At 48.2% G+C, this 14,984-nt stretch overlaps 8 protein-coding genes across 8 annotated transcripts; 5 read left to right on the top strand and 3 right to left on the bottom strand. All coding sequences in view use genetic code 12, as the record gives it.

The window, feature by feature from the left end:
• Window positions 1-1,429: 1,429 nt before the first annotated feature.
• LODBEIA_P48310 (uncharacterized protein) lies at window positions 1,430-3,931 on the top strand (the record flags this gene model as incomplete). The annotated part of the gene is made up of 1 exon (XM_066975096.1): window positions 1,430-3,931. One exon carries the CDS (start codon window positions 1,430-1,432, stop codon window positions 3,929-3,931), a length of 2,502 nt encoding a protein of 833 aa, XP_066831769.1.
• A 468-nt stretch (window positions 3,932-4,399) lies between these two features.
• LODBEIA_P48300 (uncharacterized protein) lies at window positions 4,400-5,818 on the top strand (the record flags this gene model as incomplete). The annotated part of the gene is made up of 1 exon (XM_066975095.1): window positions 4,400-5,818. The coding sequence occupies one exon, from the start codon at window positions 4,400-4,402 to the stop codon at window positions 5,816-5,818; it is 1,419 nt and encodes a 472-aa protein (XP_066831768.1).
• A 54-nt stretch (window positions 5,819-5,872) lies between these two features.
• Window positions 5,873-6,163, bottom strand: LODBEIA_P48290 (uncharacterized protein; the record flags this gene model as incomplete). Its single annotated transcript, XM_066975093.1, has 1 exon — window positions 5,873-6,163. One exon carries the CDS (start codon window positions 6,161-6,163, stop codon window positions 5,873-5,875), a length of 291 nt encoding a protein of 96 aa, XP_066831767.1.
• A 194-nt stretch (window positions 6,164-6,357) lies between these two features.
• LODBEIA_P48280 (uncharacterized protein) lies at window positions 6,358-7,446 on the top strand (the record flags this gene model as incomplete). Its single annotated transcript, XM_066975092.1, has 1 exon — window positions 6,358-7,446. One exon carries the CDS (start codon window positions 6,358-6,360, stop codon window positions 7,444-7,446), a length of 1,089 nt encoding a protein of 362 aa, XP_066831766.1.
• A 187-nt stretch (window positions 7,447-7,633) lies between these two features.
• On the top strand, window positions 7,634-9,286 carry LODBEIA_P48270 (uncharacterized protein; the record flags this gene model as incomplete). Its single annotated transcript, XM_066975091.1, has 1 exon — window positions 7,634-9,286. The coding sequence occupies one exon, from the start codon at window positions 7,634-7,636 to the stop codon at window positions 9,284-9,286; it is 1,653 nt and encodes a 550-aa protein (XP_066831765.1).
• Window positions 9,287-9,343: 57 nt separating this feature from the next.
• Window positions 9,344-10,099, bottom strand: LODBEIA_P48260 (uncharacterized protein; the record flags this gene model as incomplete). Its single annotated transcript, XM_066975090.1, has 1 exon — window positions 9,344-10,099. One exon carries the CDS (start codon window positions 10,097-10,099, stop codon window positions 9,344-9,346), a length of 756 nt encoding a protein of 251 aa, XP_066831764.1.
• A 483-nt stretch (window positions 10,100-10,582) lies between these two features.
• LODBEIA_P48250 (uncharacterized protein) lies at window positions 10,583-13,519 on the top strand (the record flags this gene model as incomplete). Its single annotated transcript, XM_066975089.1, has 1 exon — window positions 10,583-13,519. The coding sequence occupies one exon, from the start codon at window positions 10,583-10,585 to the stop codon at window positions 13,517-13,519; it is 2,937 nt and encodes a 978-aa protein (XP_066831763.1).
• Window positions 13,520-13,568: 49 nt separating this feature from the next.
• LODBEIA_P48240 (uncharacterized protein) lies at window positions 13,569-14,783 on the bottom strand (the record flags this gene model as incomplete). Its single annotated transcript, XM_066975088.1, has 1 exon — window positions 13,569-14,783. The coding sequence occupies one exon, from the start codon at window positions 14,781-14,783 to the stop codon at window positions 13,569-13,571; it is 1,215 nt and encodes a 404-aa protein (XP_066831762.1).
• Between the last annotated feature and the right edge of the window lie 201 nt (window positions 14,784-14,984).

Below are 14,984 nucleotides of genomic sequence, written 5' to 3'. Positions count from 1 at the left end.
GCTTTCGAATTACGATGAGCTATTGATGATGAAACCCCTTCTTGCAAGCCAATACCAGGTGATTGCAAGCTAGGCGCCTGCTTTCCAGAGACAAAGGGCACCACAGGGCGTTGACATGAGACCCGTTGTTTCGTCGCAGTGGCGTTTCTTTCCCCCGTCTCTGCCCTCGACCGTCCTCGTAACCCTTGTATTGCAAAAAGGGTTGGGGTATAGAATACATCTAAATCTCCGCCTTTGGCACTAAAAAAAAAGTCGTGGAGCCAGGACTAAGAACGTATCTGTCGCTCCTCTTCCTTCCTCTGTTTCTTCTGCTTCTGCTTCTACGTCTCCCTCGTCTAGTTCTTGTCCTTGGGACTTGTCCTGGGATCGTCATTTCCTGCCCTCTTGGTCGCAAGCTTCTATTATAGTGTGTGTGTGTGTGTTGCTCGCTTTTTTCCGCTGCTAAGTAATATGCCAAACGGAGTACCAGCGTCACCGCGAGTGTGTGAGTGTGCACGTGACTGCTGCAAATTGTGGATTTTGTTGTAAATTAAAATTGCAGATTGCCAATTTGCCAAAACTGCCACACCTTGCCATCAAGATGACGACATCACAGCATGTCCATGGGCTATATTTGCTCTCGCACACACGCCTGTGGGAGAGGCGACCGTACCAAGCCGTCTCAGGTTGTAGAAAATCCCTGGTCTCGATGGTTTGTCACCACTGCTGCCCTTTCCTACGCCCCGCTTCAACACACTCTCCAGCGCTAGTTGAGTAGCCCTTGTTTTTTGAAGCCAACAGGATACGACGAGGTTTCTAAGCGAAGCTTTTAGAATAAAACGCGAGAGTCTGCCGGTGGGTCAAGATTGCAAGATTTTTGCCATTTTAGCAGCACCCAGCAAACACAGTCACTCCACACAAGAGACTTACCACGCAGGTTGAGAGTGACGTTCACGCCCTGTATTGAAGGTTTAAAAAAGAAAAAGAAAACTAATTTCTTTGCTAACCCGTAAATCGTCGTTGCACCTCGATTGTTTGCATCTTTAGTTATCCCCCCCTCCCTCCAAGAAGAAAAAAAAATAATTGCAAAACCACACTTTTTGCATTTCCATTTGCTGCTATTGTTGATAAAAGATTCTCCAGTGCATAGGGCGTCTGCGGTTTTTGCAATTTGCAGTTTTCAAGTTTTTTCTTTTTTTTTTTTTGGTTCATTTATCAATTGCATTGCATTTGCATTGTCGTTTGCATTCTTCCAGTTGGTGGTTGTGTTTTTATCCTGCATTATCAATTTAAGGGATCATCTTGTATTTCTTTGTTGGATCTTCACCAGATAAATATATATATATATATTCAAAAGGTTCCTTCTGTTGGTGGGTTTCTTTTTTTTTCACAGCCGTTTCATTATTGAGTCTTTTTTTGTTGCTAGTGTTGCAGTCTCCAGCTTGGTACCATGTCAGACTTTATCCACAAGGTTCAGTCGATAACTTCCCAGAGTGGACCCCAGTCCACCGTGCCTGAGATCTACCCTCACGCCGACAACCACCACAAGCAGTCGCACGAGTTCCATGAAGCGAGAGACTCGGGCAGCCGCGCGCAGCCAGGTGGCTACTACGTGCCAGCGTACGACGAGGAAGAAGTCACCGTCAAGGAATGGTTTCAGCATGTCTTTGCACACCCATTGACTTTTATCAAGAATTACCTCATCTCGCTTTTCCCCATTGCTCGCTGGATTCTCCACTACAACTATAAGTGGCTTTATGGAGACTTGGTTGCCGGTATAACCGTTGGGGTGGTTTTGGTTCCCCAGTCCATGTCCTATGCGCAGTTGGCTGGTTTGGAAGCCCAGTACGGGTTGTACTCCTCGTTTGTTGGTGTGTTTATCTACTCATTCTTTGCCACGAGTAAAGATGTCTCGATTGGCCCCGTTGCTGTGATGTCGTTGCAAGTGGGTAAAGTCATTGCTCACGTTCAAAGCAAATACGGCAACCAGTACTCGCCTCCTGAGATTGCCACTTTTTTAGCGTTGATTTGCGGTGGGATCGCCACCGGTATCGGTATCTTGAGGTTGGGCTTTATCTTGGAATTCATCTCCATTCCCGCTGTCATGGGGTTCATGACCGGTTCAGCATTCAACATCATCTCGGGCCAAGTGCCCGCGTTGATGGGCTATGGAAGCAAAGTCAACACCAGAGAGTCAACTTATAAAGTCATCATTGATACTTTAAAGGACTTGCCATCAAGCACCATCGATGCTGCGTTTGGCTTGGTTTGTTTGTTCATCTTGTACGTTTGGAAGTTTAGCACCGAGTGGGCCCAGAAAAGATGGCCCAGACACAAGATGTATTTTTTCTATTTTCAACAGTTGAGAAACGCCGTGGTTATCATTGTGGCCACTGCCATCTCCTGGGGCATTGTCCACCCAAAGAAGGTTGCTTGGACGGGTCCAGAAAAAAAGTTTGTGCCCCCAATCAAGACCATTGGTAATGTTCCTAGCGGGTTGAGACACGTTGGTGTCATGACTATTCCCGAAGGTATCGTTGGCGCCATGGCTTCGGAAATCCCCGTGTCTACCGTTATTTTGTTATTGGAGCACATTGCCATTTCCAAATCTTTTGGTAGAGTCAATGATTATAAGGTCGTTCCAGATCAAGAAGTTATTGCGATTGGTGTCAACAATTTGATTGGTACTTTTTTCAACGCGTACCCGGCCACTGGTTCATTTTCAAGATCAGCTTTGAAAGCCAAGTGCGGAGTGAGAACTCCATTGGCAGGTATCTTCACCGGTTGCGTTGTCTTGTTGGCCTTGTACGCATTGACCTCGAGTTTCTACTATATCCCCAAAGCAGTGTTATCGGCGGTTATCATCCACGCTGTTTCTGACTTGATGGCTGATTATAAAGTCACGTGGTCGTTTTGGAAAATCAGTCCCATTGACTGTGGAATATTTTTGATTGCCGTTATCTTGACCGTGTTTGTCACCATTGAAGCCGGTATATATTTTGCCATTGCTGCCTCGTTGGTGGTCTTGTTGTGGAGAATCGCCTTGCCCACTGGGTTTTTCTTGGGCAGAGTCCAAGTTGCTGAAATTGTCAATCCAGTCATCGAAGGCGGTAGCGGCAGCGGCAGCGGTCACCACCACCGTTCCAAGTCCAACAACTCGAACGATGGATCAACTTCCGACTCTGATATTGAAATCCATCAAGTGTTGAGCAGAGGTTCCGAACTTGGCGGATCGATCGAACCCAAGATCAAGGACAAGAGCGATATCAACGTGCAAGACCGCACCACCACCTATGCATTGCAAAATGCCAATCCAAACGTCAAGTTCCACACTCGATGGGTGCCGTTGAACAAGAAAAACATCAACGATGGAATCGTTGTGAGTCCACCACCACCGGGTGTCCTTGTATACAAGCCACTAGAATCATTCACTTATCCAAATGCATCGCGTCAAATAGATATCGTTTCAGATGAAGCCAAAAAATTGACCAAAAGAGCCAAACCCTATAGCACATCCGACACCGGCTCAAGGCCATGGAACGACCCCGGTCCATTGAAATGGAACTTGCCATTCTTGAGAAAATACAACGTGCCCGAGAAGCACGACCAGGACTATCGTCCGATCTTGCGTATTATCCATTTCGACTTTTCAACCGTGTCGCAAATTGACGTGACTTCCATCCAGGCGTTGGTTGACTTGAGGAAGGCGTTGAATGCTTACGCTGATCGCGAAGTGGAGTTTCATTTCTCGGGCATTTTAAGTCCCTGGATCAGAAGAGGTTTGTTGAATGCCGGCTTCGGTACTTATGAAGACGGGTTGACTTCAAGCAACAACTATGTGGGCATTGCCGCTGGATACGACGACTTGGAAGAGAATGTCGATGAGCAGTACCTTGCTGCTGTGGGAACAAACACTCCCTTCTTCCATTTAGACATACCCGATTATAGATAATGCGGGTGATTATATGGTGGTGGTGCTGATTTGCATTTGCGCTTGCATTTTTTAGATTTTCATTCTTGTTTTGATACGTTCGCTAGCTCATGTATATTATTTGTTAATTTTAATGAGGCATTTTTATCTGGGGCATTTCGATTGCACACATTGGTGAGCTTTCAATGTAGTTGGGCACTTGAAGGAGGGTAAAGCCAGAGCGTTGGTTGGTGAATTGAGCCCGAAGAAAATGGAAGTGAGGAAACGAGGAGATGAGTCGCGTCTGTTGAGAACTTGACTTTAACTTGAACTTTTTCATTTTTGTTTCCTACTTTCGATTCAATAACAACCTCCACAGCTCTACTCTTATTGGATCAAGCTGGGAAATCAATCGAAGGGAGAGAGGGTAACATAGAGTCCGTATCATTTTCATCAGTGCTCGGGGTTGGTAAAAAGAGAATCTTTTTGAGCTTTTTTTTTTTGGAAACAATGATCAGTGTTCACGCGTCGACACTGCAAAACAACAACGTGCTTATTGATTCCAGTTCCAATATCATTGAGGCTAAGATGGGTGATGGTGTAGTTGAAGAGACGGTCGATGTTTCTGAGCATGCGGAACACGCGGAAAACAGCAGCGGCAAAGTGGAACCGAAGAAGAAGAACGAGGAGGTGGAGCTAAAACAAGAGGAAAAACTCGCAAAGAAGCGGAAACTAGAGGCTGACAAGGAATCGAAAAAGAGAAAGATGGAAGAAGAACGAGAGGCAAAGAGGCGAAAAGTAGAAGAAGAACGGGAGGCAAAGAAAAAGAAACTTGAAGAGGAAAAGTTGGAAAAAGAACGCAAGAGGGAGGAAGAAAGACTCGAAAAGGAGAAAAAGAGGGAAGCAGAAAAGTTGGAAAAGCTTCGAAAGAAGCAAGAGGAGCTGCAAGAAAAGGATCGAAGGAAAAAGGCGGAACAGGAGGAAAAAGAGCGCAAGAGGCTAGCAGATCAGGCGGAGAAAGACAGGCGGCGGGAAATGAAGGAACGGGAAAAGCTCGAGAAAAGGGCAAAACTCGAAGAGGAGAAACGGGCCAAGGAGCTCGAGAAGCTAGAGATGGAGGAGGAGAAACGGAAAGCTCAAGAGGCCAAGGACCGTAGCCAAAAGAAAATTTCAAGTTTTTTCCAAGCGGGACCGAAAAGGAAAACCCCCGAGAGGGGGGTGCTGCAGGAAAACAAAGAGGTGTCCGAAGGCAAGACCGACTACGAGTGTGATTTCCTACCGTTTTTCGTTCAAGAAAATGTCGTTTTCAAAAAACCGAAAACGCGGTTTTCAATTGAAACAAGACAGTACTTGGACAGTTTGCTCCAACTGGAGAGTGGCGCCGCGCCAGATTTCCACTCATATTTGAGCCAGAAGCTGCACTTGCTGCAAATAAACAACGGGTCGATGACGACGCCAGAGTCGCTATTGACAGCCTTGAACATGCCTACAACCACAGAGCTGTTGTTGAACCAAATGATTTCCAACCTTCCCCCGATCAAGTATATCAGTTTCTACGAAAACTCCAAACCTCCATATGTCGGCACCTGGCACTCGGAGAAACACCAAGCTCAAATGGGCGAGATTATATCCAACCCGTTGGACGTGCAAACCACTGGATTTGACTATGACTACGACTCGGACTTGGACTGGAACGAGGACGAGCGAGAAGGCGACGAAATCGACGATGAAGAGGAGGACGAGGAGGATCCGGCGTCGGCAGATGAGGACGATGACGAAACGTTCATTGAACATGACGCCGAGACCAGCACCCGCAATCTAAAGCAGTTGGTTGTCATCAACAAGTGGAACGATGAAAGCAACAAGCATTTTTTCGATGCCTACTCCACGGTGAATCTAATTGCGGAAGACAAGTTGAAATGCGTCTAGTCTAGTGTTCTATAAATGTATAAATGCCCTGCGTACTGTTCCTTTTTTTTGTCTTCATATGTATTTCTTGTAATCGGCGTCGACTTTATCCTCCACCAAGACCTTGTTGAGATATCGCACCAATTTGCTGCTCAAGCCGACATTCGCCAAGAATGTGCCCGGTCCATAGACCAAATTGTTTAGCAAGTTGCCGTACGGCTGGTTGATCATGGTCTTGACACTCCATATGAAATGGACACCCAATAGCAACATTACGATCAAGGTGAGCACCGTGATGAAGGTGGCGTTGAATAGCCTCGACTTTGACACAGCGTCGTCTTCTTTCCTCCTGGCTGCGGGACTCATTCTTTTACTAGCTACTCTGAGGATACAGCGGCTTCTCTGAACGGGAAAGAAGCACTTGTGATGTCTATATGTGAATAGGATGGGTTATCTAGGGGATGGGAAGAAAATTGAGGGTTGTTATCAGATGGTGTTTTTTTTCTCATGGTTTGGAAATTTCAGTATTGCCAGTTTTCTGACGCCAGAACAGAAGTCCAATGCAAACCAGGTCACATACAGCGAAACTAGAAGCAATCGAGGTCGAGCCAGCCTATTACGATCATGGGGTGCCCGTGTTCAAGCCGACGTTTGACGAGTTCAAGGATTTCTACCAGTTCAACAAGGCCATAGACAAGTACGGCTTGCAATCGGGGATAGTGAGGATCATACCTCCCCGGGAATGGTCTGCTAGTTTGGACAACATCTACACCAAGGAGAGGCTATCCAATGTTTGCATCAAGAACCCCATAGTGCAGCGTATAAACCACGACGGGCATGGCGTTTTCCAGCTGCAGAATGTCGAGCGGGCTCGCAAGTACAACATCGAGCAGTGGAAGGAGTTGTCTAAAAGCTACGAGCCTCCCCGCAAGCGCAGGAGGTCGGAAACGAAGCGGTTTGTCTCGGACTATAACATCGACACCTCGGCGTTCACCGATGAGCGCTGCGCGGAGTTGGAGCGTGCGTATTGGAAGGGGTTGACCTACGCCGAGCCCATCTACGGCGCAGACTCGCTAGGGTCCTTGTTCAATGACGACATCAAGATCTGGAACGTGGCAAAACTACCCAACATTCTCGATTTGATGGAGGAGGAGATCCCAGGGGTCAACAACGCTTATTTGTACGCGGGCACGTGGAAGGCGTCGTTTGCGTGGCATTTGGAGGACCAGGACTTGTACCTGATCAACTACTTGCACTTTGGCGCCCCCAAGCAGTGGTACCTGATCCCGCAATGCGACCGGGAAAAGTTCTTCAATGTGATGAAGGACTTGTTCCCCGACGAGCACAAGAACTGCTCCCAGTTCTTGCGACATAAGACCTTTATCGTGCTGCCCCAGTACTTGGAAAAAAGGGGAATCAAGGTCAACCATACTGTACATAGAGAAGGCGAGTTCATCATCACCTACCCATATGGCTACCATGCTGGCTTCAACTACGACTACAATCTAGCGGAGTCGGTCAACTTTGCCCTCGACTCGTGGTTCCAATTTGCCGAGACGACCGAGTGCTGTCAGTGCATTTCGGATGCTGTGAGTATCAACGTTGACCTACTACGCAAGAAATTCACATCTAGTCATCTAAGGTTGTAGATAGCGAAAACAAACAAACAAACAAACAAACAATAGCGTCAAGGACGTTGGTGCACCAACCCCACTTGTATGATGGACACCTCTTTCTCTTGCAAATATCCCGCTCCAGCCTTCCCCACGCGTTAAAAAAAAAACTGGGACCGCATCAGCGTGGTGTAATTTTATTTTGATCTTTTACATCCATTCCATGCCACCAAGGAGGAAGAAATGTAAACTCGTTGAAACTTCGTTTGAAGGTGTCGATTCGTCCTCAGATAGCGATTCCAAGGACTGCTTCCTGGTGCCCCCGAGTCCTCAAAAACAGGTGCAAAAATGGAATCGCTCATGGTTGGACATCTACACTCCGTCTACTTCATCCGAGATATGCGTAAATCCCACGAAACTACAGCAGGTCAGGGAGGCTTTGGCCCGGATGCTGGGCCAAAAGAAGGGTCCGGGACCCAAGTTGTTGGTTCTTTCCGGGCCGTGCGGGGCAAGCAAGTCCACCACGGTAAGCGTGTTGGCCAACGAGATGCAATCGGGCGACGTGTTCAATGACCGAATTGTTGAGTATCGTGAAAGTGAGCGGATCTCGGTGTTTCTCAACTCGTGCAGGTACAAGACTAACTGCGTTGTTTTGATCGAAGAGCTCCCCAATATATATCACAAGGAGACGTTGCTTGAGTTCCGAGACTCGATTCGGGAATGGGTCTACAGCGATGACGCGCTGCCGCCGTTGGTGCTCTGTTTGAGCGAGTTTGAATACGAGGGCGACGATTCTCGAGCCGTGTACAGTCTTGAGAACAGCATGACGGCGGACACTTTGCTCGGGAGAGAGATATTGAGCTGTGCGCAAGTCGAAGTCATCAAGTTTAACCCCATCGCCGTGAGGTTTCTTAGCAAGACCGTCAAGGGAATCTTGAAACAGGAGGGTCTAACGCAATATCTCGGTGACGCGTCGTTCACTTTGCATCTCAACGAGTGGTTTAAAACAGGCGACATCCGGTCGGTCATCTCCAACTTGGAAATGTGGGCCAAGTGCCGCAACCAGTCGTCAGCGACGTTTAACCGCGAAAACTCGTTGAACATATTCCACGCCCTTGGCAAGATCATCTACTCGAGCAAGGAGTTTGAAGGCGACAGCAACGCGGTCGACTTGAATTCCATCGCCCAGGTGATTGAACTGTACCCTGATAAAAATGCAGCGTTGCTCAGCTTGGGCTTGTTGGAAAACTACCACATTTACCAAGATTCCAAGTTCCCTCTCGCGGTTGCAGAGTCCATATGCGAAGGGTTGAGTATAAATGATATCTGCTCGTGGGGCGAAATAGGAATAAGAGCCACTAGACTCAGTCTAAGCAAGGTTGTTGACAAGAAGCTGAGCACCTCCAAATTGAAGATGAAGTTTCCTCGCCATTTCAAGATGCTCAGGACGAGAGGCAAGGTGCGAGCCCAGATTGAAGCTTACCGACGATACATAGCCCCACAATGCTCGTTTTCAACGTTGAATCTCCGCGATGGATATTTCCTTCCGCTCATATATAATGCTGCGAGGAAGAAAAAGACGACACCGCTTAGGTACAACCGGTTAGGGGGCAAGCTTAAAGAAATCTACGCCGACGAGGATGTCACCAGCGAGGAAAGTGCAACGGTTGATGCATATGATCAATTTCAAAACGACATTGACATTGCAGTTCGAAACGAAAGGGGCAACAAGAACAAACAAGAAGAAGAAGAAGAAGAAGAAGATGCACAGGAAAAAGACAATTTAAGTGACCCCATAGAGGAAAGCTCACAATCAGATACAGAATTCTCTTCAGATGGCGACATAGACTACTTGATATCACAAGGAAAATTATAGCAAGTACTCCTTTTTTTTGTTCTTTTTTGTCTTTTTTTTTTTGCAATTGTCTATAGATCAGGAGGCTGCGTTCACCGCATTCTCAAAGAAATGCTCGTCGTCTTCTATGCTCTCCTTTATGATATCCAACCCGCCTTGAAACTCTCCGTTGATGTACAACTGAGGAAAAGTGGGCCAGTCGCTGAACTTTTTCAAGCCCTGCCTCACGGAGTCGTCCTTGAGAATGTCGAAAAACCCAAATCTCACCTGGTGTTCCCTTAAAATGGCAACCAATTGCCGCGAGAACCCGCACTGGGGACTCGAGGGCGAGCCTTTCATAAACAACATGATGGGAGCCGCGGTGGTGAGCTTGGTCAATCTTTCATTGAGAACCTCCTCTGACTCCTCGGGCTCCGGCTCAGAGCCGGCCTGTGTTCCCAGCGCAGCAGCAGCCGCCGCGGCGGGAAGCTGGGCCGATTGAGCCGCACCTCCATCTGGCGACTCCGAAAACTGGTTCAACGCAGCAATGAACTCCTTGGGATCCGCCCCTGACAACTCCTTCAAGATGGTCTGGTTGCGGATCAAGATAAAGTATGGCACAGCGCTAACGTCGAAGAGCTCGCTCACTTCGGAAAGCTCGTCGGCGTTGATCGAAAGGAAAAGCGTCGAGGGGTCCGTGGTGGCTTTCGACTCGGCCAAGGTCTTGAACACTTGATTCATCGTCTTGCATGGGCCCGCCCATGGCGTGTGAAAGTACAACGCGATTAGTTTCGACCCGCTCGACTGGGTCAAGTCCGTAAACTGCTGCTCACTTTCCACTTCTATCACGCCCATTCCGTTCCAGTTCTAGTTCTAACTCTAGTTTTCCACCCTTGGATTTGAGCACCTTGAATGGAGGAATGAAGTGGTGAAACTGTGGTTCTGAATCACCACATCGAAGTTGGATGGTGATGACCAAAAAAAAAGAGGCGCAACTTTCGAACGCCGCACTACCTCATCTCCCCCAACTCGTAGCCATCAAGAACCAACGACCAAAGACGAGTGGGCTTGTAGCGGAACAACGCCAGACCCGGTACCGGTGTAGCTGGCCGTGCTCCTGCCTTCTTGTTCTACTTGTTTGGCTCTTTTTTCATCTTCTTATTCGAGTCGTTTAGCATGGAAACACCTCCAGCATGAAGGTCAAACTGCGCGTGAAGTAGAGACGTAAAAAAAAAGATACGCCATGGGGGAATGTTGTTTGGAGGCCATCAGGACAGTTTCAGAGCCCAGGATCTTGATTCGAGGCTAGCCTAAGGACTTAGCAAAAAGCAGTAAGAGATGGGAGTTCCAGCATTATTTCGGTGGCTCTCTCGAAAATACCCAAAGATTATCTCGTCTGTTATTGAAGCGGATGAAGATGAGCACGACGGGATAGGAGGAGCCAAGTATCTGGAACCAAACCCCAACGGCGAAGTCGACAACCTTTACCTCGATATGAACGGGATCGTCCATCCTTGCTCGCATCCCGAGCACAAGAGGGCGCCGGAGACAGAAGATGAGATGTTTTTGGACATTTTCGCTTATACAGACCGGGTGTTGATGATGGCGCGGCCTCGGAAAGTTTTGATGATTGCCGTAGACGGTGTTGCACCAAGGGCCAAGATGAACCAGCAGAGAGCGAGAAGGTTCAGGTCTGCCCAGGACGCCAAGATCAAGGATCTCGCGATAGCCAAGGAGATACGCGAGAAAGAGGCCCGCGGCGAGATGATTGACGAGGCGGTTAAGGGTAAGAAACAGTGGGATTCCAACGCCATCACCCCGGGAACACCTTTTATGGACCGACTAGCTGAGGCGTTGAGGTACTGGGTCGCGTACAAGTTGGCCAGCGACCCCGGCTGGGCCAACCTCCAAGTGATTATAAGCGACGCCACGGTCCCCGGCGAAGGGGAGCATAAGCTAATGAGCTTTATACGTTCGCAGAGGTCGGACCCGCTGTATAACCCAAACACAAGACATTGCATATACGGGTTGGATGCCGATTTGATCTTCTTGGGTCTAGCTACGCATGAGCCTCATTTCAGGGTCTTGAGAGAGGATGTTTTCGCCAATCAAGAAAAGCGAATGACTATATCTGACCACATCGCCATGTCGCGAGACCAAGCCGACCTCATCCAGGAGAAGGAACGCAAAAAACCGTTTTTGTGGTTGCATGTCAATGTGTTGCGCGAGTACTTGTCGGTTGAGCTCCAAAACCCGAGATTGTCATTCCCTTTTGATTTGGAGCGAGCCATCGATGACTGGGTCTTTATCTGTTTCTTTGCCGGGAACGATTTCTTGCCGCACTTGCCCAGTTTGGACGTCAGGGACAATGGCATCGACACCTTGGTCAACTGCTGGAAAAAGTGTCTCCCCAGACTCCGCGACTATGTGACGTGCGACGGCAAGTTGAATTTGGAGAGTGTGGAAACGTTGATGGCCGACTTGGCAAACAAAGAAGGCGAGATCTTCCAGAGCCGGTTCCGGGCAGAGCAAAGAAGAGAGGAGAACCGCAAGAGACGCAAGCTCGCAGACGAGCAGGATAGGGCGTTGAAAAACATTTACTTGTCGCAGGTCTCAAAAGGCAGGGAAAAGGCCCCCTTGCAGGCAGATGTAAACATGCCCTTGATGGATACCAGCGGACACAATGTCGAGGGCTTTGCTCCGTTGTCGAACAAGGACATTGTGCACAACTTGGACACCATAACAAAGGCAGGAATGGCAAACCACGACGCGGCAGCAGCATTGAAGAAGTTGATTGACTCAAGGAAGCTGCTGCTGCTGAAAGAGGATACCCCTGTTGATTCTTCAGACAACACATCGGCTACAAACACCGACCGCGAAGACGCTGTCAGGACAAAGAAGAGAACACTCGGCGGCAACGACGAAACGCAAGAGGAGACAGAAGTAGTTGACGGGATCAGGTTGCACGAGCCGGGCTACCAAAAGCGGTACTACCAAGTAAAGTTCCACTGCAAGACAGACGAAGAAGTTGAAGAAACAAAACGACAAGTGGTCAAGAGCTACGTCGAAGGTATATCGTGGGTTGCCTTGTATTACTACCAGGGCTGTCCCTCTTGGAACTGGTTCTATCCTTACCACTATGCGCCATTTGCCGGGGACATGACCAATTTGAAAGAATTGTTCCCCGAAGGAGTCAAGTTCAACTTGGGGAAGCCATTCAAACCCTACGAGCAGTTGATGTCTGTTCTTCCCGCGGCCTCGAGCCATGCCTTGCCCGAGGTCTTTCATCCCTTGATGAAGGACCCAGACAGCGAGGTTATAGATTTCTACCCGGAGGAGTTTGAAATCGATATGAACGGCAAAAAGATGAGCTGGCAGGGTATTCCTCTATTGCCCTTTATTGACGAGACACGGCTCTTGGCCTCTGTCCAGGCAAAGTACGACCAGCTTACCGAGTACGAGAGCAACAGAAACGTCAATAAAGAGGCAGAGTTGTTCATTTCCAGCGAGAACAAGAATTACAAAACGTTCTCAACCGCTTTTTATGACAAGGAGCTGGAAGACACCGTTGATTTCAAATTTGCAAAGACGGGGCTCGCGGGAGTCGCCATCAAAATGAGCAAATTTGAGCCGCGCGGGGTGCTAGATTACCCGTTAAAAGAGGGCCAAATGCCCAATGTGGAAAAGAAAGACTACCTTCAAGTTGAGTATCATTTCCCCTTAAAGAAGAGAGGCAAGTCGATGCTTTTAAATGGATTCATTTCGCCGCATGCAGCCCTCACTGTTGCAGACAGGAACGAGATTCTCTACAAGTTGGACTCGGGAGATGTACGCGGAAGGGGCGGATATCATAACAACAACCATATAAGCAATAATGATTATATCAATAGAGGACCAGTCGGCACTGAAATTTTCAAGACTTATGGAATGAGAAAAGGCGGTTACAGGTCTCATTTGCACATGATGAAAAACCAAGCCAGCGGCACAAACATGGGAGGAAACATGGGTGCATACGTGAATACACACATGCACACACATACGTACACGCAAATGCAGTCCCACTCGTACATGCAACCACCGGCACAATACGGCCGCTCTCAATACGGCCAGAACCCGGCATTCCGTCCGAATTCCAGGCATTCGAGCCAAAACCATCACCACACGTCGAACCAGCACAAGTATTACAATAACGGCCAAGGGCAGCTATACACGGCCTCCAACCCTGGGTTTTTGCCACCAAAGCTGCAGTCGGGGAGGAACGGTTATAGATCTTAAAGTTGTAACTATTGTCTAATAAACATATGTATATCTGTAAAAAAAATGTCTAATGGATGACGAAAAGTTCGTATCCAGATACCGTGTTTCCAGCAGCTTGTACGTCTATCTTGTGACTGCTCACGTTTGGAAGTGCAATGATGCTCCCGTCCACGCAAAATCTTCTTTGCTGCAACTCTTGCGAGTTCTTTGTGAGCAACGTCACCTGCTCGTCTCTGTTGATCCGCCTGTAAATCACGTCGGGGTTCTCAGTGTGTTTACCCTTGTCGTATGCCTGCATCATGATGTCCATGATATAGCTGTCGTGATTCCGCTGCGTCCTAAACGCAACCAAATACAAATTGGTATCGAATATGTTCCCCTTGGGCGATATATCAAACGTAGGCTCGAATCGCGTCGACGGCGTCAACAAGAAATACGCAAATGGCCCTTCAATGACATCTTTCCCCCCACTTTTAGCATTGGTGATGATGATGTCCCCCTCGTATTCCTGAGTCCGGCTCAAGTTGTTGCGAGCGGCAATCTGGAATCTCTCCAACCCGTGCTTGCGCAACTCTGGAGTATCGCTATCGGCAACTAGACTCGCGTGGAATGCCCATGAAAACACAACTATGAACTTCAAGTCCGCCGACTCCACCACGTCTCCTGCTGAGTTTTGCACCAAATGGAACGAGCCCTGCGGGAGCGACAAGTTGTACAAGTGGAGCGGGGATGCTTGTTTGCTTGCAAGAAGACGTGAAACCGACTGCAAGGGGCTAGTTAGGTCCAACGATAACGCAAAGCTGTTCCCGGTTCCTAGCGGGATTGGATACAAGTATATGGACTTTGCGCTCTGCGACTGGGACTGGCTTTTTTTCTGCAAAGTTAAGCCGTTGATGAACTCGTTGATTGAGGTGTCACCGCTGAGAAATATGATTTTCGCATCCGGTGTGTTGAAGTTCTGCGCGAACTCGGTGATTGAGCTGGCAGACGTGGTCTCGATATAAGTATGGTTGATCTCTAACCGTTCCAACAAGGGGGCGACGATGGCCGAGTACAAGTTTGTTTCGTTTGCTCTGCCCTTTCCTGAATTGACTGAGTCCACTACAAAAACCTCGCCCTCCAGGAGGAAAGACGGCAACTCATCAATGACAGTGGTTGAATCCGGTGTTTGAACATTGTCCCAACTCTTGACCTCGGATTGCAACGAGTAATGATCATCTGTGTGGAGCAATGTCAACAACACCTCCTTTGGTTTGAAATAGATTGCAAACAGCTCACTCATTTTGACTGCTCAAGTGATATCAATCGGGAGACTGGACTCTGAAGCTTTTAAAGACGATGATTGGAACAAACTATGGCGGCTACTCGTCACCATCCTTCGTTGTCGAACGTCGCCTTTTATTGAAATCAACGTGATAAGAAGTTCGTGCGGAGTTCGGCGTTAAGCTGAACAACCCAAAACAGACAATTTCTCGGCCGTACG

The sequence above is a fragment of the Lodderomyces beijingensis genome, assembly GCF_963989305.1.
Source record: "Lodderomyces beijingensis strain CBS 14171 genome assembly, chromosome: 6".
Taxonomy (NCBI): Eukaryota; Fungi; Ascomycota; class Pichiomycetes; order Serinales; family Debaryomycetaceae; genus Lodderomyces; species Lodderomyces beijingensis.
The sequence above is the reverse complement of the archived record's forward strand: the minus strand, read 5'-3'. Positions and strand labels throughout refer to the sequence as shown.